This window comes from Urtica dioica, chromosome 6 (assembly GCF_054948205.1).
Source record: "Urtica dioica subsp. dioica isolate 48M chromosome 6, U.dioica_male_clone48M_v1_H2, whole genome shotgun sequence".
NCBI lineage: Eukaryota > Viridiplantae > Streptophyta > Magnoliopsida > Rosales > Urticaceae > Urtica > Urtica dioica.
The window spans coordinates 9975368-10002340 of NC_142761.1; the positions used below are offsets into that span (position 1 = coordinate 9975368).

General features: G+C 39.9%; 1 protein-coding gene, 1 long non-coding RNA gene and 1 other non-coding gene across 3 annotated transcripts; all 3 read left to right on the forward strand.

The window, feature by feature from the left end:
- The first annotated feature begins 11617 nt into the window (after positions 1 to 11617).
- UAH (ureidoglycolate amidohydrolase) lies at positions 11618 to 16127 on the forward strand. The gene is made up of 12 exons (XM_089617656.1): positions 11618 to 11960; positions 12039 to 12124; positions 12379 to 12453; positions 12727 to 12855; positions 13002 to 13088; positions 13174 to 13376; positions 13893 to 13995; positions 14090 to 14181; positions 14269 to 14331; positions 15435 to 15675; positions 15758 to 15798; positions 15895 to 16127. The coding sequence occupies exons 1-12, from the start codon at positions 11745 to 11747 to the stop codon at positions 15990 to 15992; spliced, it is 1434 nt and encodes a 477-aa protein (XP_089473782.1). The 5' UTR covers positions 11618 to 11744; the 3' UTR covers positions 15993 to 16127.
- Positions 16128 to 16559: 432 nt separating this feature from the next.
- On the forward strand, positions 16560 to 16631 carry TRNAM-CAU (transfer RNA methionine (anticodon CAU)). Its single transcript has one exon. It is a non-coding gene; the product is annotated as a tRNA-Met (tRNA).
- A 383-nt stretch (positions 16632 to 17014) lies between these two features.
- LOC149393337 (uncharacterized) lies at positions 17015 to 17676 on the forward strand. The gene is made up of 2 exons (XR_016299820.1): positions 17015 to 17117; positions 17261 to 17676. It is a non-coding gene; the product is annotated as an uncharacterized LOC149393337 (long non-coding RNA).
- The last annotated feature ends 9297 nt before the right edge of the window (positions 17677 to 26973 follow it).

Sequence of the window (26973 nt, forward strand, 5' to 3'; positions counted from 1 at the left end):
TGAACAAACTCTTCGTAGTTTGCTTAAAACGATTTATTCGCAATCTAAGGGTCAACGGACTATTGACCCCAGTATGATTGTTAGAAGAATCTATGATGTCTGGTTATGAGGCATTGAGAGTTGGAGACTCTATAGTCTTCTAGGTATCTTCCGAAGGTACTGAATTGACCAGTGCACTTCTAGAGACAAGATAAGAACAAACCATTTAACCTCTTATGTCTCGAAGTCACTATGTATGAATTGCATTGTGCTTACCTTAATCCTGAAATGAGACATGTCATTTCACACCTTAGTATTCTCATTTGAGAAAGTCAGAGCTCGGACTCACTATGTGATTCCGAACAAGGCCTATTGGTGAAGTACTAAGTTGTGAGTATGTCATGAGTAACTTTGTGAAGTTCTCATAGATATGGAATTCATGTACAAGATTGCTGAAATGCAATATATATCACCTCATGCTTTGTTCCTTGGAGTGTGAATAAATGAACTGGCCAGTGTCCAAATTGAGTCCTGACTCTTTTGGATGAAACAATGTGACTTGTTAGCTCCTCGTCAATACATTGTTTCTAACTTATTCACAAGCGACAAATGAGTTGAGGAAATAACAGCTAGAAGGGTAAAATGGTAATTTTGTAAATCCCGACTAGCTGATGATATTCATGAAGGGTAAACACTGATAATATTTTGTGGATCCACTCATTACAATTAGGTTGAATTCTTGAGTAGAAAATAAATTCATTTGAACCGAGAGATTTTCAGTGTCAACTCTTTAGTGGAGTCAGTTGACATTAAGCTAAACTTGGAAAAGGTTTGTGAACTTTTGAGTCCAAGTATATTTTAGCTCAAGCTTTGTTCATTTGGATCCATGAGGTCACTGTCACGAATCACATCGATTAGGAATAGTTAAACTGGAAGCTAAGTCAAAACAAGAACGAAAATTGTCGAAAGGGTATTTTTGTCTTTTGAGACATAGGATGAAATGAATGTCAATAAATTTTTTGACAAGGTCATTTAATGACATGTTTCACTCGGCCAATATTAGTCTTATTGGGCCTTACGGATTAATTTCATTTCATAAGAATTTTATTGAAAATTCTTAATGGGCCTTTCTCATATTGTCATGAACAAATGAAGAAGCTTCTAGAAGCTCCTTCTAGATGAGAAATAGGTGCCCATAATACCCAAAGAAAGAGAGAATATTTTGTACATAAATGTATCAAGATACTTGCCAAAAGAAAAAGAGGAAACAAATTTGCATATGGATGCATTAGGGAAATCGGCCAACTAGAGAATGGAACAAAATAGGAAACAAATCCAAGCCTTTAATGGCATGAGTTGGGCGCCGAACATGGGTAAAAAGGAAAATAGTTTTTTGCTCATGAATATGTGATATTTTGTAGAAGAGGAAACTACCTTATTGAAGGTAATCCCTCTCCTATAAATAGGGCCCTCATTCTCATTGTTTTCTCATTCAAAAGTTTTAGAGATTGAGAGTTTCTCTCTCTAGACTTGGCCGATCCTCTCTCTCCCTCTCTCTTCAATTTCATTTTATTGTTTTGGCACCTAGGTCCTCATTTGACCTAGAGTTTAGCTCTGCGACTTCAAGACTCGTTCTTAAGTCATAGTGTTTAAAAGTGCCCACTCACTGATTCCTTTTATTTCGAGTGATTTAGTGATAGAAATCATCGTGGTTGCTCGAGTTGCCGAGGAAAGAAAGAGAGACGTGTTGCGAGGAGACAAGCGTTGCAACTTTCCAAAAGCTTCTCAAAGTTCAAGCTTCAAGAAAGGTTAGTAAACTTCTTAGCTCATAATAGTTTTTATTTATATGTACTTGCTCTTTGTCTAGGTTAGTAAAAAACTTTTTTTACTTGAAAATAAAATTTTTAAAATTCCGCCGCTTTGCGAAGCGTTAAACTTTTTCTTAAACCCTAGATCAATTCCAACAACCAGGGAATATGGGGTTTCTCCGGTGGGCCATCTTGGACTTGATCGGCAAGCCCATAGAACTCCAGGGAGTTCATCGGCCCATAATCCTTTTTTAGCTTTGAGTTTCTTTTTTAGGTTACTAACGATTGTTTTGTTGGTAGCCTCTGCGTGTCCGTTCCCTTGCGGGTATCGGGGTGTTGAGAATCGTAAAGTGATTCCTTCTGCTGCACAAAAGCGTCGGAACTCCTTTGATATGAACTGTGCCCCGTTATCCGTGATTATCTCTTGTGGCGTTCCGTGTCGACAGATTATATTTTTCCAAATAATTTTTTTTACGTCCACATCCCTCACTGAGACGAATGCTTCGGCTTCAACCCATTTCGAAAAGTAATCTGTTGTGATTAGGAGGAATTTTAGTCCTCCTGGTGCGTTGGCTAGGGGACCAACGATATCCATGGACCATTTCATAAATGGATATGGAGCGGATATGGAGGATAGCTCCTCAGCTGGTTGCTTGATATTCGGGGCATGCTTTTGACATTGGTCGCATTTCCGTGAGTGTTGCTCACAGCCGGCGACCATGGTTGGCCAAAAGTACCCTTGGTTTATTTATTTTAACGGCCAGAGCTCGTCTGGCCGCGTGGTTTCCATGTTCTCCTTCGTGTATTACGGAGAGGATGCGTTTGGACTCCTCTTTTCCTACGCATTGTAAGTAAATTCCGGAGAAACTTATTTTGAAGAGTACTCCGTCAATTGTGGAGAATCTTGCGCTTTGGCTAATTAGCTTTCGGCGCAATTGCTTGTCTATCGGGGTGTGGCCTTCGGAGATATATCTGATTATGTCCCTTCTCCACTCCCCATCTTCTATTATTACCATTATGCTTGTGCTTTTGGTAGTAATAGAAGACTGTTTTATAGCTTTGACCGGTATGATTCGAGAGTTATTAAAAATGCTTTGGTTAGAGATGATAAGCTTCTAATTCCAAGAGGTACAATTTATAAGTCGTATCAAAATTGTTCTCTTTATTTAAAAACAATTAAATCTATGACTAGACTAAATTTTAACTTTGTTGACAGAAAAATATTACTTGGTTGATGCGGGTTATGTTGTCGGTCCGTCTCGGACCGACGAGAACTAAGGCATCGCTTAGATCCACGCGACCGGTGCAAGGCCCGCACAGCGGCTCCCGGCCGGCCAAGTGCCGTCCGGCCAGCTCCCGGCCGGCGGCCGCCCGGCGTATGACCGGCCCAAGGCCGGCGCTGGCCAAGGCCGGCTCTCCAAGGCCGGCGCACCAAGGCCGGCCCTCCACGGCCGGCGCTCCAAGGCCGGCCTTCCACGGCCGGCGCTCCAAGGCCGGCCTTCCACGGCCGGCGCTCCAAGGCCGGCCCTCCACGGCCGGCGCTCCAAGGCCGGCCTTCCACGGCCGGCGCTCCAAGACCGGCCTTCCACGGCCGGCGCTCCAAGGCCGGCCTTCCACGGCCGGCGCTCCAAGGCCGGCCCTCCACGGCCGGCGCTCCAAGACCGGCCCTCCACGACCGGCGCTCCAAGGCCGGCCCTCCACGGCCGGCGCTCCAAGGCCGGCCCTCCACGGCCGGCGCTCCAAGGCCGGCCCTCCAAGGCCGGCGCTCCAAGGCCGGCCCTCCAAGGCCGGCCCTCGGCCAAGGGGTTCCTCAAACACCTCTTGGCCGCCTATAAATATGAGGGTCTCTCCCTCGACCCAGGTAATCCATTCTTGAGTACTGAAACGCTGTCGAACTCGTACCTCGCTCGTTTCTCTCAAGTCTCGGCCTCTAAACACCCCTAAAACCTCTATACTCCACCTCAATCCCACTAATGTTGAGCGTCGGAGAGGTAAACAGGGGCACCCCCCTGTTTCCCCTTTGTAGTTCACAATCTCTTGCTTGCTTTTCAGGTATCGAGACGAAGTGAGCTTCACCCACAGCTAAGGGACGACTTGGGATACCAAGTCCGACACGCTCGAGCCGGAGTGAGACCACTTGGTCCGGCCTTGGGTCTAACCACTCTGGGCTCCTAAATAGTTGTCCAAAAATCAGCGACAACATTTTGGCGCTAGAAGGAGGGGATCTCTCGACCTTGGCAACACATCCCCTCTACCAGTCTTCTTCTCACTTCTACGACTCTCGAGAGATGAGTCGTAGCCCCGCCACCTCCGTGGGCGCCCGGGCGACTAGCTCGAGGCGCGACCTCCAAAGCTCCGTGCGCCGTCTCGAAGGGCAACCTCGTGATAACGAGAGCCAGCCCCGAGACCTGGCGAATGACCCCGAGGCCGCAGTCCGAGAGGACACGGCTCGAAGGCTCGCCGAGCTCCTAGACCGCCCCGGCGTCACCGGCGCGCTCATCACCGACCTCCTCGACTCCAACAATGTCGATGACATCAACCATGAGACCAACCTCGACCACGCTATTCACGAAAGTGGACACGCGCGCACGCCTCCAAGGGGACACCCTCGGGCGGCCGCGTCAAAACGTCAACTTTTTGGTGAGCACGCACACGCGCCCTCGAGGGGACACCCTCGGGCGACCACGTCAAGGCATCAAAGCTCGCACAACGCCCGAGGACGCTCGACCTCGAGGTCCCGAAAGGGACGCTCCAAGCTCACCATCCGCGTCCAAAACCCTTGTGAAGGTGACAACGTCGATGGTCTCGGCCTCCGCCAAAGGCGTCGCCTGAATGATGCGCCCTTAACAAGGGTGATAGGGACGGCCTCCGGAGACTTGAGAGACCGCCTCAACTCTCAAAGAGAGGATCCCGAGTTCGACTTGAGAGAAAAGCTCAACGCCCGACGCGAGACCGCGATCATCTTGGGGCAGCAACCACCCAACATTGATCGAGCACTCGACCAAGAGCGCGCAGCCACGCTTGTGATGCCGGCCGGTGGTCCCAAGTCACGAAGGAAAAGGCGCCGGAAGGGTCAAGTCCCTAACGACCACCCTTCTCCGACCCCGAAGCGATCCTTCGTCCCGCTCAACACAACGCCCGACCGGATCCTGCGCTTACGCCGCGATGAGCTGGGAAGCCCCGCTCCACTCACAAAGGACCCCGCGAAGCGAGATCGAAGCAGGTTCTGCGAATACCACAAAGATCACGGGCACGTGACGATCGAATGCAAGCAGCTTAAGAAGCGAATTGATTCCCTAATTCGAGTTGGGAATCTCAGGGAATTCGTCGCGTCTACTAGCAAGCCATGATGGTCGCGACTTCGACATTCACGCCCGAACTCGATCGGCTTCGTGGTCACTTTCATTTCAAAAATGTAATTTCCTTTTTTTTTCAAAGAAGGCCAAGTGCCATGGCAAACTGTAATGACCCCCTTATTGCAATAAAGAGTTATTTCACACACGAAAAAATGTAACGCATACTATTGTATACCTCTAACGCGAGAGTTTCTCAACCTTTGTCTCACAAACGCAAGAAACTCGGGGGGCTAACAGGGACCAACGCTAAATCAAAACGCTCAATCAAAAAACAATTCAACAACAACTCAAAAAATAAAAATAAGAGAGACTCTTCGCATGTCTCCTCGAGATGAATTCATTCCTCGAGTCAAGTTCGAGTCCACGAGTCGACCAATACTCCTCGCGCCGACTCTTCACAAAACTCCTCGTGCAAGCTCTACGTGAGTCCTCGAGTCGAGTTCGAGTCCACGAGTCGACCAATACTCCTCGTGCCAACTCTTCGCATGTCTCCTCGAGATGGATTCATTCCTCGAGTCGAGCTACGAGTCCGCGAGTCGACCGATACTCCTCGCGCCGACTCTTCACAAAACTCCTCGCGCAAGCTCTACGTGAGTCCTCGAGTCGAGTTCGAGTCCACGAGTCGACCAATACTCCTCGTGCCGACTCTTCGCATGTCTCCTCGAGATGGATTCATTCCTCGAGTCGACCGATACTCCTCGCGCCGACTCTTCACAAGACTCCTTGTGCAGGCTCTACAAGAGCCCTCGAGTTGAGTCCCAAGTCCACAAGTCAACTAACTATTCCTCGTGCAGGCTCTACATGAGCCCTCGAGTTGAGTCTTGAGATCGCGCTCGCCGCCCAGCTCGTCGGCCGACAGGCAACGAGTTACAAATGGGTTCAAGGCTTGCGTCCGCCAGGGCGTATCTGGTCAAGCCAGCGCCCACGGGAAACCTCGCCACACAAATGTGGCATCGCGCTCGCCGCCCAGCCCGTCGGCCGAAAGGCAACGAGTTACAAATGGGTTCAAGGCTTGCGTCCGCCAGGGCGTATCTGGTCAAGCCAGCGCCCACGGGAAACCTCGCCACATAAATGTGGCATCGCGCTCGCCGCCCAGCTCGTCGGCCGATAGGCAACGAGTTACAAATGGGTTCAAGGCTTGCGTCCACCAGGGCGTATCTGGTCAAGCCAGCGCCCACGGGAAACCTCGCCACACAAATGTGGCATCGCGCTCGCCGCCCAGCTCGTCGGCCGACAGGCAACGAGTTACAAATGGGTTCAAGGTCTGCGTCCAAATAAAGACGCGCAAATCGATTATGCCTTCGCTGGCCAATCGAGAAAAGTAAGACGCGCACAAAACAAAAAAGACGTGCAAATCGATTATGCCTTCGTTGGCAAATCGAGAAAAGTAAGACGCGCACAAAACGACAAAGACGTGCAAATCGATTATGCCTTCGTTGGCAGATCGAGAGAAGTAAGACGCGCACAAAACGACAAAGACGTGCAAATCGATTATGCCTTCGTTGGCAAATCGAGAAAAGTAAGACGCGCACAAAACGACAAAGACGTGCGAATCGATTATGCCTTCGTTGGCAAATCGAGAAAAGTAAGACGCGCACAAAACGACAAAGACGTGCCAATCGATTATGCCTTCGTTGGCAAATCGAGAAAAGTAAGACGCGCACAAAACGACAAAGACGTGCAAATCGATTATGCCTTCGTTGGCAAATCGAGAAAAGTAAGACGCGCACAAAACAAAAAAGACGTGCAAATCGATTATGCCTTCGTGGGCGAATCGAGAAAACAAGACGCGCACGAGACAACAAAAGACGTGCAAATCGGTTATGCCTTCGTTGGCAAGTCGAGAAAGCAAGACGCGCACAACACGGTAAAGCTGTGCTAATCGATCACGCCCTCATTGGTAGATCGAGAAAATGAGCCACGCACGATCAACCCGAAACAAAAAGTCGTCCCTCGCGACGCGCGAAGGCCATTCCTCATGACCCAAACCCAATCCATATGAAAGCGTGGATTTTGAGTTTCCACTCGATCTACGCTCGACCAGAAACTCGGGGGGCTAATGTTGTCGGTCCGTCTCGGACCGACGAGAACTAAGGCATCGCTTAGATCCACGCGACCGGTGCAAGGCCCGCACAGCGGCTCCCGGCCGGCCAAGTGCCGTCCGGCCAGCTCCCGGCCGGCGGCCGCCCGGCGTATGACCGGCCCAAGGCCGGCGCTGGCCAAGGCCGGCTCTCCAAGGCCGGCGCTGGCCAAGGCCGGCGCACCAAGGCCGGCCCTCCACGGCCGGCGCTCCAAGGCCGGCCTTCCACGGCCGGCGCTCCAAGGCCGGCCCTCCACGGCCGGCGCTCCAAGGCCGGCCTTCCACGGCCGGCGCTCCAAGGCCGGCCCTCCACGGCCGGCGCTCCAAGGCCGGCCCTCCACGGCCGGCGCTCCAAGACCGGCCCTCCACGGCCGGCGCTCCAAGGCCGACCTTCCACGGCCGGCGCTCCAAGGCCGGCCCTCCACGGCCGGCGCTCCAAGCCCGGCCCTCCACGGCCGGCGCTCCAAGGCCGGCCCTCCACGGCCGGCGCTCCAAGGCCGGCCCTCCAAGGCCGGCGCTCCAAGGCCGGCCCTCCAAGGCCGGCCCTCGGCCAAGGGGTTCCTCAAACACCTCTTGGCCACCTATAAATATGAGGGTCTCTCCCTCGACCCAGGTAATCCATTCTTGAGTACTGAAACGCTGTCGAACTCGTACCTCGCTCGTTTCTCTCAAGTCTCGGCCTCTAAACACCCCTAAAACCTCTATACTCCACCTCAATCCCACTAATGTTGAGCGTCGGAGAGGTAAACAGGGGCACCCCCCTGTTTCCCCTTTGTAGTTCACAATCTCTTGCTTGCTTTTCAGGTATCGAGACGAAGTGAGCTTCACCCACAGCTAAGGGACGACTTGGGATACCAAGTCCGACACGCTCGAGCCGGAGTGAGACCACTTGGTCCGGCCTTGGGTCTAACCACTCTGGGCTCCTAAATAGTTGTCCAAAAATCAGCGACAACAGGTTACATGTTACGAAGTAGTCTAATCACACCTTATCAAGGAGTATGATATCATTTAAAAGAATATTCTGCTCGTGCCCACGAAAATCTAGAAGAATTATTTAATCTCCGACATTCGTCACTTCGCAATGTTATAGAAAGATCATTTGGAGTTCTAAAAAAGAGATTTCCTATCATTTCGGGTGCAACAGAGCCTCATTTTGAAGTGGAAACAGTTACAGAAATTGTGTTGGCGTGTTGCATATTGCACAACTATTTAATGAGCGTAGATCCCGATCAAGAATTGATTGATGAAGTTGATGAAGAGCTCCGTAATCAAAATCCTACGATTGGAGAGTTGTATAATAGACAAAACAATGATGAAGAGGCTAGAAAAGGAACATCTATAAGAGCTGAGATAGCACAAAGGATGTGGAAATAATATGTTATAGAATGAACTTCTATATGTAGAATGTGACAAAACTATTTATGTTAATTAGAAAAATATTGTGTCAGTGCTATTGTTTGGTACTTTTTGTTGGTCTTAGTTTCTTAATTTTATAGTGCATATCATGTTATCTAACAATATTTTGGTTCTTATATATTTTATCATGTTATATTTTGTCATGTTTTTAAATATTGCTTGATTATACAGATTGATAGGATGGCTAAAAAACCAAAGGGAAATAACGATGGCGAGCAACAAAGAAAAGATACAGTGAAGTGGACTGAGAATATGGATACCTAATTGATGCACTGTTGGAGCAGCAAGCCAATGGAAATAGAGTGGACGACATATTTACTACTATTGCTTACAGCAATATTCTCAAGATTTGTCGAGAGGAACTCAAATATCCATTTGACAAAGATCATCTGAAAAATAGAATCAAAACTTTGAAGATCAATTTTAATGCATGTCATGATCTTTTCAAAGGTCTAAGTGGGTTTGCTTGGAATCCAATAACAAAAATGTTTGAAGCAGAACCTGAAGTATGGAATACTATTATTGAGGTTAGTCTTTGTGCCTTTTAAATTTGTAGTCATAACTTTTTTTTTTTTTTTTGAAAAACAATTAAGTACATTGCTAAATCTCTCAAATTTTTATTTCCATAATTGTAGGCTAAACCTCACGCAAAAAAGTTGAGAGTGACTGAAATTCAAAACTATGGTAAGCTATCAGAGTTGTTTTAAAGGGACAGAGCTCCCAGTTATGGTGCTATGAGTGCAAAGGAAAAAGTCCAAGGATGGGAGAAAAATGATAGTTCTAATCAATTTCTAGATATTGAGCGCGTGGAAGAGGTAACATTAATTCTCCTAGCGTTTTATCTTCGCAAAATAATCCTCAAGGTGAAAACTCTTCCAAAGGCATAAAAAGAAAAGCCTCAGTACTTGATCCACTTGAGAAATATGTTGAAACAATCCAATCTGGTATTAATAATGTGGCTGAAGCAATTAGAGAAGGAAATGGTATTGCCGAGAAAGGAATAGTTGCTTTTGAAAAGGCTCGACCAAGAATTCACGAAGAGCAAGATATTTATGCAGAGTTACTGAACATTGGTGTTCCTGACCATCTACAACTTGACGCCTTTCTATTTCTTATTAAATATCCAGCAAAAAACAAGAGCATTGTTTGCCATCCCTAGTGCACTAAGGTGTGCATTGCTTTCCAAAATGATGCTCAAAGCTGACGATTCTTGATTGTGCTTGATGACAATTGGATATACTTGATGACTTTTGTATGTTCTTTTTGGTCTCTATAAGAAGATATCATAACTATGAAACATCAAACTTAGAAAAAGCTGAATATAAGATCTTTCGATTCTAGAACATATGTCTAGAGATATGGTTTTGTAGTGTTAATGTCTATATTTTGTAACTTTTGTTAAAACATGTAGTAAGACCTTGAAATATTTCGTAATGCTGACATCCATATCAATATCAATATTAGTATACTAACTACTGGCTTGCATTGGTGATAGTTTTTTTTTTTTTTTTTTTTTTTTTTTTTTTTTTTTACATTAATGTTCAATTTATTTCTATAACTTTTTTAGGTAACTTTATTTATTTAAGTTAAGGATATATAAATTTAATTTATTATTTATATATATTTGATAGCAACATTATTTCACAATTCAATAGCCAAGAATATGTTGGATAACATAGTAATTGTACAAATTAAAATTCATCCATCCTTCATAAAATCCTTCTAATACCAAACAAAGGAGGGGAAATCTTCACTCTCTTCTCTCTTTCCTACCAAACAACATGAAAAGATAGCACTTATCCTCTCCCTCCACCATCATCTACATCCTTCTTATTCTATCCATCCCTCCTACTCTCCATCCTTCTAACCAAACAAAGTGTAAAATTTTTTAGAATTTCATCTCTAATATATCGGATTCTATTGTTATTTGTTGACTAGAAAATTAACGTCAAACACTCTCGATCTTTCAAAAGAGAGTCTGTTTAGGTTGAAAAAGTAATTTAGGCTGAAAAAAAAGAGCTAAAATTTTTTCAACAAAAAAATTTAGGCTTTGGGGGACCCAAGCATCTCGAAGCTTCCACTTGGGTCTGCCTCTAAAGATGACTAATCTTCGTCTTCTTTGAATCTTCTCCTAGTACGTGTGCAGTTCGATCCGAATTTAGCGAGACAGTTGAGAAAAATGTGGTTGAATGTTCTTCATGCCATGAATCATAGGCGTTAGTTGATTCGCCTTCAAGTCGCCTTATTCGTCGAGCTGAGCTCATCGCGTTTGATACTTCAAGGTGGAGTGAGCTAATAAGAACTCAACTTACCAGAATGCTTGGGGATGAGTTAGGCTAAAAGAGATCTCACCAAATTGTTTGGGTCAAGATGAGCTAAAAAAGAGCTTAGTTCGACAAATATTTTGAAGCGGATTGAGCTATAAAGAGCCGATCAGCCCGCTAAAGCTATCTAAGGCGAGCTGAACTAAAAGCTACCTCAGCTTACAAAAATTATAAAGGTCCCTTTGACGAAGATCATACCGCCATTTTCGGTCTGGTTTGAGTTTCAAACAAGTGTGTCTTGTCATCATGTCTTCTTTTAGACATTTTATCTTTACTTTCATAGATAATTATTTTAGGTTGGATTCCGCTGAATAGATAATTATTTTAGGCTGGATTCCGCTAAAAAAATTATCAGAATTTCATCGGTAATAATCAGAATTCATTGTAATATATCAGATTCCATTGTTAGTCATCGAATTAAAATGGTAACATAAATTTAAAGTGCAACGTTTACAACAAAAAGTGTTTATATTTCCCTATCGTTCGTATGGGAAAAGTTGTTTATTCTGGTAAAGTGGTGTTTGATGATAAGGACGAATTAGTTTTGGTGAAATAACAACGTATTATTCTATATTTAATAACTAATTATAATTTTATTAAAAAAAAGAAAAATAATTATAATGTTTAATCGATAAACGACAGAAAAATGATAATAATGCGGAGCCACAACGTCAGATTCGCACTGGCAGAGAATCTCTAACGCTACTCACTCACACAGAGACAGACTTCTCCTGTGAAGTCTGAACTGCAAAATCCTGAAATCCCAGAAAGAAAGAAAATAATGTCTTTGAGATTCAAGAGCTTTGCCATGATCGTCTTGGTCTTCCTTTTCATCTTCGATATCATCGCAACGACACAGGCGAGTGATTACGATGTAGACGCAACGGTTAAAAAAACTATGGAAGATTTCTCTGGCTTCCCAATTCACGAGCCTCGCTCTGTCGTCTCCGACCATCTCTCTTCGCTCTCTGTCGAAGCTCAAAGCTTACAGAGCCAGGTAGAGAAAACTTACTCAAAACGATTTCCTTGTCTTTTTAGTTTGATTTCGTACCACGTTCTCATTGGCTGTTTTTAGATTGACGAACTCTCGAGGCTTTCGGATTCACCAGCCCCATCCGTGACGAGGATTCTGTACACTGAGAAAGATGTCTTGGCAAGAAGGTTTGTGCCTCGATCGTCATTTTTCTCTGGTTTTTTTTTATTTAATTTATTATAATACTGTTGCTTAAAGTGAATTGGGAATATTCAATAAAGTGCTAATTTTGCCACTGAGTTCGGAATGATTCTTTAAAAGTTTCAAACTTTGGGAGCTTACAACTAACCCCATTCGGGATAACGATAGATTATGACCCTGCTAAGTAACAACGATAGATTAACTTCACTTTGACTATAATTATTTGTTTCAATAATTGCAGATTCATTAAAAACCTGATGGGTTTATCTGGATTGTCTGTAAGAGAAGACGCTGTTGGCAACATCTTTGGCCGATGGTGAACCTCGCTTTCTTTTATTTATTTTTTAACAGGTTTTATTGTTTTTCATTGAAATTTAAGAACTACATAATGGCCTTAAGAAAATTTCTTTGTATATTTTCCCCCCCTGACAGAATATGTTTACATGTTACTGCTGTTCAATTTCTATCTCTAGTCTTGTTTTATTTTTCTTTGGTACGTTATTCTACGTCACACCTTGTCGAAAAGCTTTATAAAAGCATGCCTTATTAACTCTTTTAGTTATGTATTTTTATATATGTAATAATGCAGGGAAGGTGTTCAACCAGAGCTTCCGGCGGCTGCGACGGGTTCGCACATCGATGCCATTCCATACTCGGGAAAGTACGATGGTGTCGTTGGTGTCTTAGGCGCGATCGAAGCCATAAACGTTCTCAAAAGGTTCTACACTTTTCCTTCTCTAGTATTTCCCTTTGGTGGTTGCGAGTATAGTATAGAGAAGTGCTCGGACCATAAAGAGAGAGTTGTGTGTTTGGTTAAACTCATTTCTTCGTGCTTTTTTATTTTATTATATTAAACTATTTCAGGGCTGGCTTCAAACCGAAAAGATCTCTCGAAGTCATTCTATTCACCTCGGAAGAGCCCACGCGATTCGGAATCAGCTGCCTCGGAAGGTCGAAACATGAAAATCCCGTCCCTCCTCTCTTTCTCTCTCCTCTCTGATTTCCCTTTCTCACTGTAACTTTGTGAACCTCGCAGTCGATTATTGGCAGGGAGCGAGAGTCTCGCCAAAGCATTGAAGAAGACCGTGGACGGTCAAAACGTATCCTTCTTTGACGCTGCACGGTCCGCCGGCTATGCCAACTCACAAGACGACCTGTCGAGTGTTTTTCTCAAGAAAGGATTTTACTCGGCATTTGTGGAGTTGCACATCGAGCAAGGCCCGATTCTAGAGGAAGAAGGTTGGTTCTAGTTTTATTATCTAATTAATTACATTTTAAAAATAATGTAATCATATTTTAGTCCAATTAAAGTCACAAGGGCGGGTCATTAGGGTTATTGCTGGGAGAGTAGTGTGATCGGAGGTATTGGTTCAACTCTCGAATATTACACTGAGATTGTCAATAAAAATATTGTTTGTTTTCTTAGTGGTCTTGGGTTTTATGATTGGCTTTAGTAAAATTTCTGCTCTAGACATTTTGTTGGAGTTTGGTGACAAGAGTGGGTTTGGTTTTGCCCGAAAAGCCTGTGCGGCGACAAATCTAACTTTCGCGGAACATGTAGTTGTGGGCTATAACAAAAACTGCAATCTCTTAGTGCCCTCCTCTGTTGATTTCGCGTTCTATTTTCTTTGTTGTTACCAATTTATAACACATTGATGTCTTGTTTAATGTGTGTGCGTGTTTTTTTTTTCTTTCTTTCTTTCTTTCTTTTCTTTTCTTTTCTTCTTCTTATTCTTCTTCTTCTTTTCCGTACAGGCATATCTATAGGCGTAGTAACAGCCATCGCAGCACCGGCTAGTATAAAGGTCGAATTCGAAGGCAACGGCGGCCATGCCGGTGCTGTCTTAATGCCAATGAGGTGACTGCAAATAATTATTTTCGGCTCATCAATCTTATAATGATTCTAGTCATGTGCTATTTATTAAGAACAAGAATTGTGCCATTTTGAGCAGAAACGATGCTGGACTCGCGGCCGCGGAATTAGCACTGGCGGTTGAAAGACATGTGTTGGAATCTGGGTCTATTGACAGTGTCGGTACAGTTGGTAAGTCCTGTCTTGACTTCATATTGTCGAGCTTCTAAGAATCTGAAAATGTTCTATTTGAGCTGTTTCTCAACCTGTTTTTTCTAGGCATTTTGGAGCTTCACCCCGGAGCAATCAACAGTATTCCCAGCAAATCACATCTCGAAATCGGTAAGCCAAACATTTCATGGTTACTCAATCCAATTTTTTAGATATTTTTTTAGTTACTTACGTTGGTTAAGGACATTTCATGATGACATTTGGGTAAAATCTCATAGGAAAAGATTAATGTTTTTGGTAAAGGACTAATATGCTATAAAACCAATAGTCCAAGGACCATTTTTGTCCAAAAATTAGTTAAGGGACCAAAGAGGGCACTCTATAGTTTGGGGACTATTTGTGCTAAACAGCCATTCTTAATTAATGTGCATGTAGCGGTAGATATTACAAATAAGTAAAAACAAGTATTTTCAAATGTAACTTCTTTTCTTCAACTTCGTGTTTATCAACTTATTAGATGATAAATTTCTTTAGGGTGACACGTTTTACGTAAGAGATTTCCGAAACTTTTTTGTTAACAAACAGCAAAAAGTGCAAGTCGAGGGAGGAAATCACCAAGAAAGGAAAAATAGAATGATGGCAAATCTGTCACATGATTCCAAAATTGTAATGCTAATGAAGTCCTTGATCGAGTGATTGTGTTATGTTCCGGGATTTCGATGTGCTTTGGAAGTTTTGCCAACCTTTCGCAGAGCCTCGTATCCCATTTTTTAGAGTTACTAAGCTTCTGTGATTGATTAATGGCCGCGTTTTTCATTCATTTTATTGTCTATTAAATGGACCATTACAACCTTAATGAGTCTGGCCCGAAACCTAATACTCAAACCCTTACCCTAATTAAATAATTCAAATAACATAAATAAATCAAAAAATTAGCTAAATAAGCCACCGAAAGTCTAAAAATTGCTAGATAGCCAACCTTTCGTAAATTTGTCGTAAATAGCCACCTCAACTTATTTACGGCATTCAAAAAGACAAAAATACCCAAAAAAATTCTAGCATATTTTGGGTATTTTTGTCTTTTTGAGTGCTGTAAATAAGTTGAGACGACTATTTACAGAAAATTTACAAAATGTTGACTATTACACAAAATGCTATAAGTCAAATAGCTATATAGCTAAAAGACCCTAAATAAATTACAAACATCTAATGATTAATTAGCCTAATTAAATAAACACTCCTCATGTTTCATTTGTAACATTGTATTTGTGCAGACACAAGAGACATCAACGAAGAACGAAGAAACGTAATAATCGAGAAAATCCATCAATCTGCGACAGCCATAGCCAAAAACCGAAATGTTAAGCTGTCAGCTTTCAACATCGTGAATCAAGACCCACCGGCACTTTCTGATGAGTCCGTAATTCGGGCGATGGAATCCGCATCGAAAGAGCTGAAGCTCACTCACAAGTTGATGATCAGCAGAGCTTACCACGATTCTCTTTTCATGGCAAGGTAAAAAAAACAGAAACTAAACCCTCGAAACTAGCTGTTGCTTGAGTTGCAAGTAACATAGACGAATTATCCCCTCTTGCAGGTTATCTCCGATGGGAATGATCTTCATCCCATGTTACAAAGGTCCGGCGCTTTTATGTTTTTATTTTTTGTTATTTTAACAAAAAAATTGGTGCAGTTTAAAACTCATATTTTTCCCCTATCGAATTGGTTTTGCAGGTTATAGTCACAAACCGGAAGAATTTTCCTCCATTGATGACATATCGAATGGCGTGAAGGTGTTAGCTCTTACACTTGCAAAGCTGTCTCTCGAATGATACATCAAATCCAATGTAATTAACTGAGTAACACGAGTTTCGCCGAGGATCTTATCTGTGTTCCTTTGTGCTTGCTAGCTTCCTGTACAGGAATACATTTTCTAGTATTTTTCTCTTTTATTGAAGTGGAAATAAGATTGGAGTAAATCAATAACAAGAAAACCCGGTAATAACAAAGGTATGTTAGCTAATCTGACTTAAAAACTAATGTAATGGGTATTTAAAAGCAAAAAACGGAGAAATATAAGCTGTTCTTTTTTTTTTATTAGTGAAAATATGCAAAGTTTATGGCATCTTTGTAATTTTCTTCATAAGTATTTTGTATGAATAACGATATTTTCATTCTTTGGGAGATCTGGTATGAAGTATATAAAATTTTAAATATGTTGGACGAAGGTTAAATCATTAAAATTGACTGTTTATATATAATAAGTTAATCCATAGGAATATTAGAAAACTGTTTAGTTCAGTATCGTTATTACAAAATTGATATGGATTAGGCTTCAATTTATTGAAATATTATTTAATATGGTATTTATATTACGTATCAAGACCGTACATCACCAAATCAGAGTGGCGCAGCGGAAGCGTGGTGGGCCCATAACCCACAGGTCCCAGGATCGAAACCTGGCTCTGATAGTTGATTGAGAGCAAGCTTCCCACACTCTTTTTTTTTTACGTAACGTTCCGTCACTATGACGACATGTCGTTTTTATGTATTAGGAATTCCTTCTCCGTCGCTTTACAAAGATAACGTTTTTTATTTTATTTTAGAGATTGTAGATGACGTGAGGAGCCGTATGAACGCGAATAAATATAATTTTAGTAGCCACACGTCTCTTGTACAAAAAATTACATATGCATACGTAGTTTTAATGATTTTAGCAGCCAATGTTTGTACGGCGTTGCATATGTTTGAATAGTAAAAAAAAAATAATAGTCTAGTCAAAGTCGGTGACTTAGATCCTGGTGTGACACACAAATTAAAAAAGTATATATGCATGGAATTGATAGTCTATATAAATCGAACATTTTCATTACATCTCTTCATAACTTACAAACATTCAATATAGCTGAAATCTTAATTAAGAATTTAGGCCAACAACATGAGTTCAGAATGTCAAGGTACGTACACATAGGATATGAGTATTTGTCTTATACATATATGATATAGATTCCTTGATATCATATATTGTACTCTCCTAATAAAAGACTAATTATTTACTCCTTATATGTTTTTTATTTATTCATTATTTTCCTTTCTTTAGGAAAAGAAACATGGCCGGAACTCGTTGGAGTTCAGGGAGATGAGGCTGTGGCGATAATTATGCGCGAAAACCCGAGTGTGAACGCGTTCACTTTCCCGGACGATGCGGTTCACGACATGATGTTCGACTGCACTAGGGTTAGGGTTAAGGTCAACGCCCAAGGCATAGTTACCATCACTCCTAGTGTTGGTTAATATCTTTATAAATTAAGTTTAAGTCAAATAAGTGTACGTGATATATCCTATATGGTTGATTTCATCGTTGCATTATATTGTTTGGTTAAATAATGAACTAGTCTATCTAGTTTTCAAAACTGTACGATGATGATGATGTAGTTGTTTTGGTGTGCCTTAGCTTCAAAACAATTATGCTATCACAATTAATAAATTGAAAAAAGGGAATCCCCTTTCTCTGTATGTATATATCTAATCTGTATGTGTTTTTCTCATAATATATGCATAACTACTGTAATATAATTAAGTATTTTCAAAATAACATCAAATTATGTAAATGTTTTGTTCACCTGCTTTCATCATACATTTTTTTCTCATAAATTATACACCTTGAAGGAAATATTAAAGAAATATATATGATCAATATTTTCCTCATTACTACATTATGAAAATCACCGCAACTGCATTATACACCTTCGCACCCTATTAAGTAAAGAAGAAGCAAACGGCATCGATATTTATAGAGGAATAATCCTATTTGATACGAAACTATTGACTATAGTACATTTCATGTACACTATAATATAATTAATTTACAAGGCAATTAACTAGTTGTTTTTTCCGATCTCAGAAAAAAAAAAAAAAAGTTTCCCAGCAATGAACTTAATCATTCATGATTGAGTTCAACTTGGCTCTCTCAGGAAAGTGAGCGTGTGTTACACGCACTGACACTTTTAGACAATAGAGCAGCCTCGTACGGTAACAACGACTAATCATTCATGTTTTTAACTGTTTAATATAGTCATCAAGTCATTAGTCACGTGCAAGTCATGAATGTGTGTCCCAATCATCAGCCCCATATATTTTATTATAAGTCAATTGTATAAAGCCACATCGATAGTCTATCAGATTAACGAACAATCATGCCGATTTTTTTAGCTGTTGTTTTGAAGAGTTGTGATTCACGGTCGCATCTATGAAGTATGAACTACCTAAAATATCTGCTATAAATTCATGATCATGTTTGAGACTAAAGAATTTGTTTTACATCATATGTGTTTTCACATACAAAAATAGTTACGACAATTTTTTAATGAAGAACTCGCCGAGCAGGCAAAAAATTGAAAGTCAAATGAATTTCAGACCAACCCTTCTCTAAGAATAGTCCAACATATCGTAGAGACCAAATTTTATGAGAGTTGCAGATGATATAGGTGCGATTTATGTGCGTTTTCTTGTGAGGGTCGCCTACTTTATGTCGCTCTTTGCCTTCTATTGTTGGGAATGTTCATATAATTCGTGGTGTGTTTTCGTCTAGTTTTGTGTTTTTTTATTGGCAAAAAAAAAAAAAAAACATTGTCAACACGGAGGGAAATGAGAAATCAAAAGGAACGAAATAATAAAAAGACAAAAACAACATAAGATTAAAATGGAGAGGTTAAATCAACGATCTTATGTTGATTAATATTACACCATTACAAGTTTTACAAATATTATCAGTTCCGCTTGCAATAGTTTATTCTTATCTAATAAATTATATGATTTAGATATTCTTTAGTGTTCATTATTTATATGAAGAGTTAATTAGATATATAATTCATTTAAACTCTCACGTTAAAATTTTATCTGAAAATTCAAAAAATTAAGAAAATTGTCCCAACTCAAACATGACTCATGGACCATATCATGAAGACGTAGGCATGAATTTACTTATTTTTTTAATATTTGAATAACTAGACTATATTTATTTTTAATTCGAGGTAATGACTATTTCATAGTTGTTATAGGTATATGTGTTGTGATCTCCTATTCAATTTAAATATATACTTTATAAATATTTGTATTTCCCCATTTGTATAAATATCTAATTGAATTAAAATATATAGTATACATATACGACGTATACCGTTCATCTAAGATTGAATTTATTACAAATTTAAAATATAGCTACGAGTTACATTTCTGTCTCGATGATGCGATTGATTTTAAATACTTGAGAAGGTACTCTTCGGCCAACACGGATATTGTAAATAAAGACGAAAACATCAAAATTAATGTATAAGTACATGATCAAATTTGGATCTATGTGATTAAACTAAAATTGAGTGTTACTCTAGTGAAATGAATAACGAATAAATAAATTTTTTAGAACCCTTTGAAATAATCAGTGTTCATTATTATATTAAATAAACTCTTATAGATAAATGGTATTCAATCGGTCAAACTTTTGTACATCACAAATGGTTAAATGATAATGTTCTCACACTTTGCAGCTAAATATTATAAATGTATCACATTTGAGGGTTAGACTGAGAATTTTGAACACATTAATTTAAGAGAATAGTTGAATATAATCTCCTTTAAGACGTAGCAGCCAAATATATTTTGAACACATTGAATTCATGCATGTGCACGTGGATCCCTTTGTACACGTCTTTCTTCAACACAAAATTTGAATGACACATGACATAAATAATTCAAACAAGAATGATAATAAAAAAGTATTTCCAAAATGTCGGTAATTAAATAGTTTATATATCTGCGTGTATGACGACAAACAATTGCCAACCATGCATAAACCTTATCCTGTTTGATCTTTGACGGATTGTAACAAAACTGTTTACGCCAAAAGTGGATTTATATCACATTCTAATTAACACTCCATTGATATTTAAAATTACTTCTATACTATAATAAAATATTAACCGCAGCGCAATACAGCCCATGCTTATTACGCGTTACAAGACCTTAGTTATATGATAAAAAATTCAGGATTCAAGATGAGGTTGAGCTTCAGTTCCGTTTTGTAATTTGTACATTGAACATGTGGTCAACAATAATGGCCAAGATTTCAGAGAGCATATAAGATAACTCGATGTACAATCCTATAAAGAGGACGGAGTTTTGCAGTCTGCTTGCACAAATTACAAATAACCATTCATTCAATTAAATCATAAGAGCTTAGACTAAGTTTCAACATATTGTTTTAGCAAGAATGACAACTGAGTGTGAAGGTAAGTAAATAATTTTCATGCTATCTTATATCCACACACATCCATTTCTATTATCATATATTGTTTAAAGTCCTTCGTTGAAAAGATAAATATAATAATTACTAAAATAAATATTTTTTTTTAGCTATTACTAACAAATATTTATAACTCATGAATTACGTTATATACAGGTAAAATCTTATACTACTTGTAACATATATCCTGAATTTGTTTGCAGGAAAAGATTCGTGGCCGGAGTTGGTCGGAGTTGATGGAAAGATGGCGGTGGAGATAATAAAACGCGAAAATCCGAAAGTGAGAGCCTTTACTTTCCCGGAAAATATGGCTCATGATATGATGTTTGACTGCACTAGGGTTCGTGTCATGGTCAATGACCAAGGCATTGTCACCGAAACTCCCACAGTCGGTTGATATTAATTTCATTATGTTAAAGTTGATGTGTATTTGTGTTGTAAAATGGGTTTGTTCACTCGTTAAATAATGTTAAATAATTAATGTGCACTAATATGTACCATTTGATATGTAATATTTGTGATAGTGGTGTTTCGCATACGAATTAATGAAACTAAATTAATTTGTTTCAACTTACATTATTTTAAAATAAAAATATAAAAGCGTTTAACCTCGATATTTGATTAGAATGTTTTTTTTTTTGTCCAAGTCTCAGCTCCATAAAAGAAGATTACAGTAAAAAAAATGTGAACAATTGCTAATTATAAAAAATAACCTTGAAGCTATCTAGGTTTTATCCTTGTTGAGACTCAAGCTAAGCCAATAACCACATCAAGAGTAAAAAACGGAGGAGTCAGAGTTAAGGTGGTTAGCTAAGGCTGTTAGATGCGAGCATAAATTGCGATTGTGTATTTATATGCATAGCACCAGTTGTAATACTCAATTAGTGAAATCCATACAATCACAACAAGATTTAGTTGCTAATTTCTCTTTGAATCAAATCACTATCTCATTCTCAAATTCTATCTTGGAATCAAAGCGTCGTCAATGACGTTTGAGGGTATTTTGTCTTCGTTATCATCGTAATTGAACGATCCGCTCATATCTGGATCGACATCACAAGTTCTTCCGACGATTATTTGTCACAACCTCCAAGGTTTCATCTATGGAACAAGAGAACATCCACCGAAATTCACAGAGACGATTGATGCTGAATTCGTAATCGCGAAGACTCCCAATCCTGAATTTCTCCAATGGAACAGATAAAATCAGTTCATTCTCAGCTGGCTTCCATCTTTTCTCTCCACAACAATTCTCAGCGGCATCAGTTTTTCTTTCGAGTGAATGGATCTTTAGCGGCATCAATTTTTCTTTCGAGTGAATGATGATAAGCACTTCAATTCAAGACCTACTTGATGGATCTGTGGCAAGCAAGGTCACATGGTAGTGGCGTGCTAGTGTAGAATCAATAAGAGTTTCCAAAGTCCAAATGCTTCACATCCGCCACAATAGTAAAGCCAAGTACTCTTCATTAGCATTCTTTGTCGGACCTGAAACTCTCGTGGATCCCTCATGATATTCTGACTCCGGTGCAACCAACCACGTCACACTCCGAGATGAAGAACCTACAGATGAGCTCAGAATATATAAAGGCAAAGAAAAGCTCATGATTGGAAATAGTAAATGTCTAAACATCACTCATATTGGTTCAAATTATCAGTGTCACAAATCCAATCATGTGCTAAAACTAAATCACATACCTAGAGTACCTGATATAAAAAAAGAACCTTGTTAGCATTTCTAAGCTCACCATTGATAAATGATGTGTTTGTTGAATTCCATCGTGACTATTGCATGGTGAAGGACAAACATACATGTGTGGTTTTTCTTCAAGGAAAAATTGAGAATGGCTTGTATTGCTTGTCAAAGTCTGCTAAAAAAGCTGCTTGTTTTCACTGTGTCAAGTTAGAGTCCATTCCATCTGATGTGTCATCACAAAACTTGTTGAATGGTACCTTTGTCTAGCTCTATGTGTTTGTCTATATATGTTTTTGATCAGTTCAGCCTTTGACATAGACGTCTATGTCATGCCTAAACTAAAACCGTTGTACAAGTTTTGAAACAGTGTAAAATCCATTCGTCAACACATAACAATTCTTATTTTTGTGATGCGTGTCAACGGGGCAAAGACCATTCTTCACCTTTCTCCAACTCTCAAACACATTCAACAAAGCCTCTTGAACTTGGTTATATTGATTTGTGGAGACCTTCTCTAGTTTTGTCTTCTCACGGATATAGATACTACATCTTGTTTGTTGATGACTTTCCACGTTTCTCTTGGATTTACCCACTAAAAGTAATAAGAAGCCTTAAACACCTTCAAAAACTTCAAAACGTACATAGAAAAATCCTTAAACAACAAGATCTATACACTCCACATCGATTGGGGAGGAGAGAACAGATCATTCACTCCCTTTTTTAATTTAGCATGGCTTTTCCTTTAGGCAACCATGTCCACATATACATGATCAAAATGGAAGGGTTGAAAGAAAACACAGGAACAAGTGGAACTTGGCCTTAGTTATCTTGCTCAATAAAAAATGTCGCTATCTTTTCATGCAATTTATGTGAAAAACACTCTATACCAACAGTTTATCCAAAGCTCTTTTCAAACACTATTTCAAAGACCATCTGATTACTCTTTTCTTAGAGTGTTTGGTTGCTCTATGTACCCACAATTAAGACTCTATAACAACCACAAACTTCATTTTAGGTCTTCAAAGTGTCTTTTTATTGGCTACAACCCATGTCACAAAGACTACAAATGCCTTCAATCCACATGTCGTGTCTTTGTCACAAGAAATGTTGTCTTCAACAAGCAAGAATTTCTTTTTCTGAGTCTTTTTTCAAACATTGTTTCTCCGAAAGTTGATGTCACACAATTGTTGTGTCACAAAGGCATTTCTATCTTCCTACATGAAATTCTCAATGCTCAACAACATCAGGTGGAAGTGATCATTCAACAACCAACATGACCAGGTTCCACAAACACACCAAACTCACCTCACCACCTTGTCCATCCAGCTACAAACCAAGAGACCACAAACTCAACATATTGTAGACCACTAGTTAATACAAACCTAGACACTCCAGGTGCAACCAGCCCTATACAACCACTGCACAATGAACCTTGCACTGATATTGTCCCTTTCAACCCTCAACCACCATCTTTGCAATCTCTCATCTTGCTCATAGTACAACAACATAGGTCACCTTCACAACACCCAATGCAAACCAGGTCAAAGTCAAGAATTTCTAAGCCTAAAGCCCATCTTGCCACAAAACACCCCATACTCTTTGACCCTATACAATTTCTGGTGCCTTGGGGAAAAATTTCATTTCAAGGCCCTCAAATTTTTTTCTTCAATTTTTTGTATAGTAATTATCATATAAATTCATAATAGATATCAAAGATTTAAATTATTTAATGATGAATCCTGCAATGTATTGGTGATGAGTATATAAAGCAGCAGAATTATTACTATAATTTAATACTAATTTAGCTAAATTATAACTACAAAATACTAATTTTAAAAATTATAACACAAATTAAAATATATAATAATTTTAGATATATAAAAATATATTTATTATAAAATAAATAAACCTTGGGAAATGGATCCACTTGCCCTCCCCTTGAGCCGGCCCTGCCTCATGCCGATCAACACAATATCATCGACAACAAATGGGTGTTCAAGCTGACATACAACTCAGATGGCTCACTACATAGACATAAAGCACGCCTCATAGCCAAAGGCTTTGCTAAGGAACCTAGAGTTGACTTCTCAGAGACCTACAACCCTGTCATCAAGGCATGTACAGTTTGAGTGGTGCTCACATTAGCCATGTTCAACGGCTGGGACGTAACGCATCTGGATATAAACAATGCATTCTTAAATGGCTTGTTGAAAGAAGAGGTGTTTATGACTCAACCTGATGGCCTCACTGACCTTTCTCGGCCACAATACATTCCCAAATTTTATCGAGCATTGTATGGTCTCAATAAGCACCACATGCTTGGTTTGAGCGTTTGGTTCAGTGGGGGTTTGAAAATTCCAAATCAGATATCTCTTTTTTCATCTATAATAAAGAGAATGTCTACACCCTTCTACTTATGTATGTCAATGACATACTTGTCACAAGAATGAGTGACAAGATGATCAAACGACTAAAGTTTGATCTAAATGTTGAATTTGCTATAGAACAACTAGGGTCTCTTTATTACTCCTTGGGGATTGAGGCACCCAAAGATCACATAGGTCTCTATCTATCATAAAGTACATTGCTGATATACTGCTCAAGATGAACATGACTGGTACGAAGCCCTACTCAAGCCCTACAGCACCATCAATCTCTGTCCAAGGAAATGAGGGAACCAATGGAATAGTCTTTCATGCACTGGAGCTTGATTGAAACCCTGTAATACCTTACCATCACAAGACCTAACATAGCTTTCATTGTCAATAAGCTAAGTTAGTTCTTACAAAGTCCCAAAGATGTCCACTAGCTTGCTTCAAAAAGAGTACTCAGATACCTCAAAGGCACGATCAAGCATGGCATAACCTTCACTCTATCCAAGCATCTCACTCTCGACAACTTTGCAGATGCGGATTGGGCCAAGAATCTAGATGATAAAAGGTCTACAAGCGCTTATTGTGTTTACTTTGCAAACTGTCTCATTTCTTGGTGCTCAAAAAACAAAGCAGTGGTGGCAAGATCAAGTACTGAAGCTGAGTGCTGTGCCTTGGATCATGTGACTGCAGAAATGCTATGGATAAAGTCACCGCTGAAAGAACTAAGAGTTGAGCTGCAACATAAACTCATATTCTGGTGTGATAATATTGGAGAAGCTGCAATAGCATCCGATCTAGTCTACATGCTATAACAAAGCACATCAAAATAGACTTGCACATCATAAGAGATATGGTGACTCAGAAGCAGCTTGGCATTCAATACGTTCCGACTACGGATTAGATTGCTGATGCTCTTGTTGTTAGTTTTGTATGGCGTAGTTTATTTGGCAAAACAAATTGTAACAGAGTTGTTCAAGCTGGAGTGTCTACAAGTTGTTCAAGAAACTTATGCAACATGTAGACAGGGAAGTTGCGTCTTTTTCCTTATGCAAAAATCATGTAACTACCATGTTGGTTAATTATCCGATTTACTTGGAGATGTTATCTCGGATCTTTCGGGATTCGATCGATTTTGTTTCCGCGTAGGAATTCAGAACCTGACCATATATAAATCCACCTAGGGTTTGTATCTTTGGTCACCAAGGTTCTTCGATTGTTTGGCTATTCACGAAGTCGTATTTTCTTTGCCTGTCTTCTTATTCCAGAGAACTTCATCGACAACATGCATTGATTAACTTAGAGCTCTTATATCGTCATACTAAGCTTGAGATTGTTAGGAATTCTTGCCCACGAGAAGATTTATTTGTAATTCTTGCTGAAATTATTAATAAAAGAAAGTTATGACATTTATTATCTATTTTAATTGAAAGCATTATTTTTAATAAAAGAATTATCAAACATTCATCAACCCATAGTCTCCGTACTAAACTGAATCACATGATGGACATCTGAGTTCGGGCGGTGAACTAAAACAATGGTCAATGATTGATTCATCAAGGGTATCTGAATCTAAAATCATATATATGAAGCACAAGTGAAGGTTGATCACTTAGTGGGAGCATTATGCACGTGTGGTAAGTGTATGACTAAGACCGACTTTGGTTATTGATGTGTCATCTAAGTATCGTTACGTCACACGAATCAGGTTTGCTATGATGGCCACAGTGAGACTTGATCTAAATCCTAAAGTGATCATGGACTTCTAGGTCATATCACTAGGTTCTTTGACTCATTCGTTAAAGGCTACTGAGACGCTGGGATACTTATGTCTTGGGAATCTGGAATATGTTCTGAGCGGAAAATGATTCACAGATACGGAATCTAGCCTTCTTGAAAGAAGGTAAATGTTCACTCACCTAAGGGTTGATTCCAAAACCGAAGGATTGCGCGCATTTTCGTAGTAAGTAACGTATGAAAGAATCTTTCGTTGGGTAAGCAACGATGCTTATGGCTTATAAGTATAAAAGAAGGTATAACGAAATAATTGACCTTTCTCGGTACGGGTTAAACCTGGAGGATCTTGATCACGAACTGACTATATCAGTGAATACACGTCACGATGACTAAAATATAATTCTAGTAATAAGGAGAGTGCAGTCTTGGATTACTTTATGGAGTGCTGAACAAGATTGAAGGAATCGATTGAAAATATAAAGGACTATTTCATCTTTTAATCAAATTTGTTGGAGCTTCTGTTACCAGGTCCACAGTTCCCGATTCGGCTCTGATAAAGATGGATAAGAATTCTATAGTAACAATAAAGATTATTATTACAATCTCACAACTGTAAATTGTTTAGTAGCATTCATTCATAAATTTGTTTATTTGATTTATTGTGGAATTAATTATGATAAAGATGGATAAGAACTCTCTAGTAATAA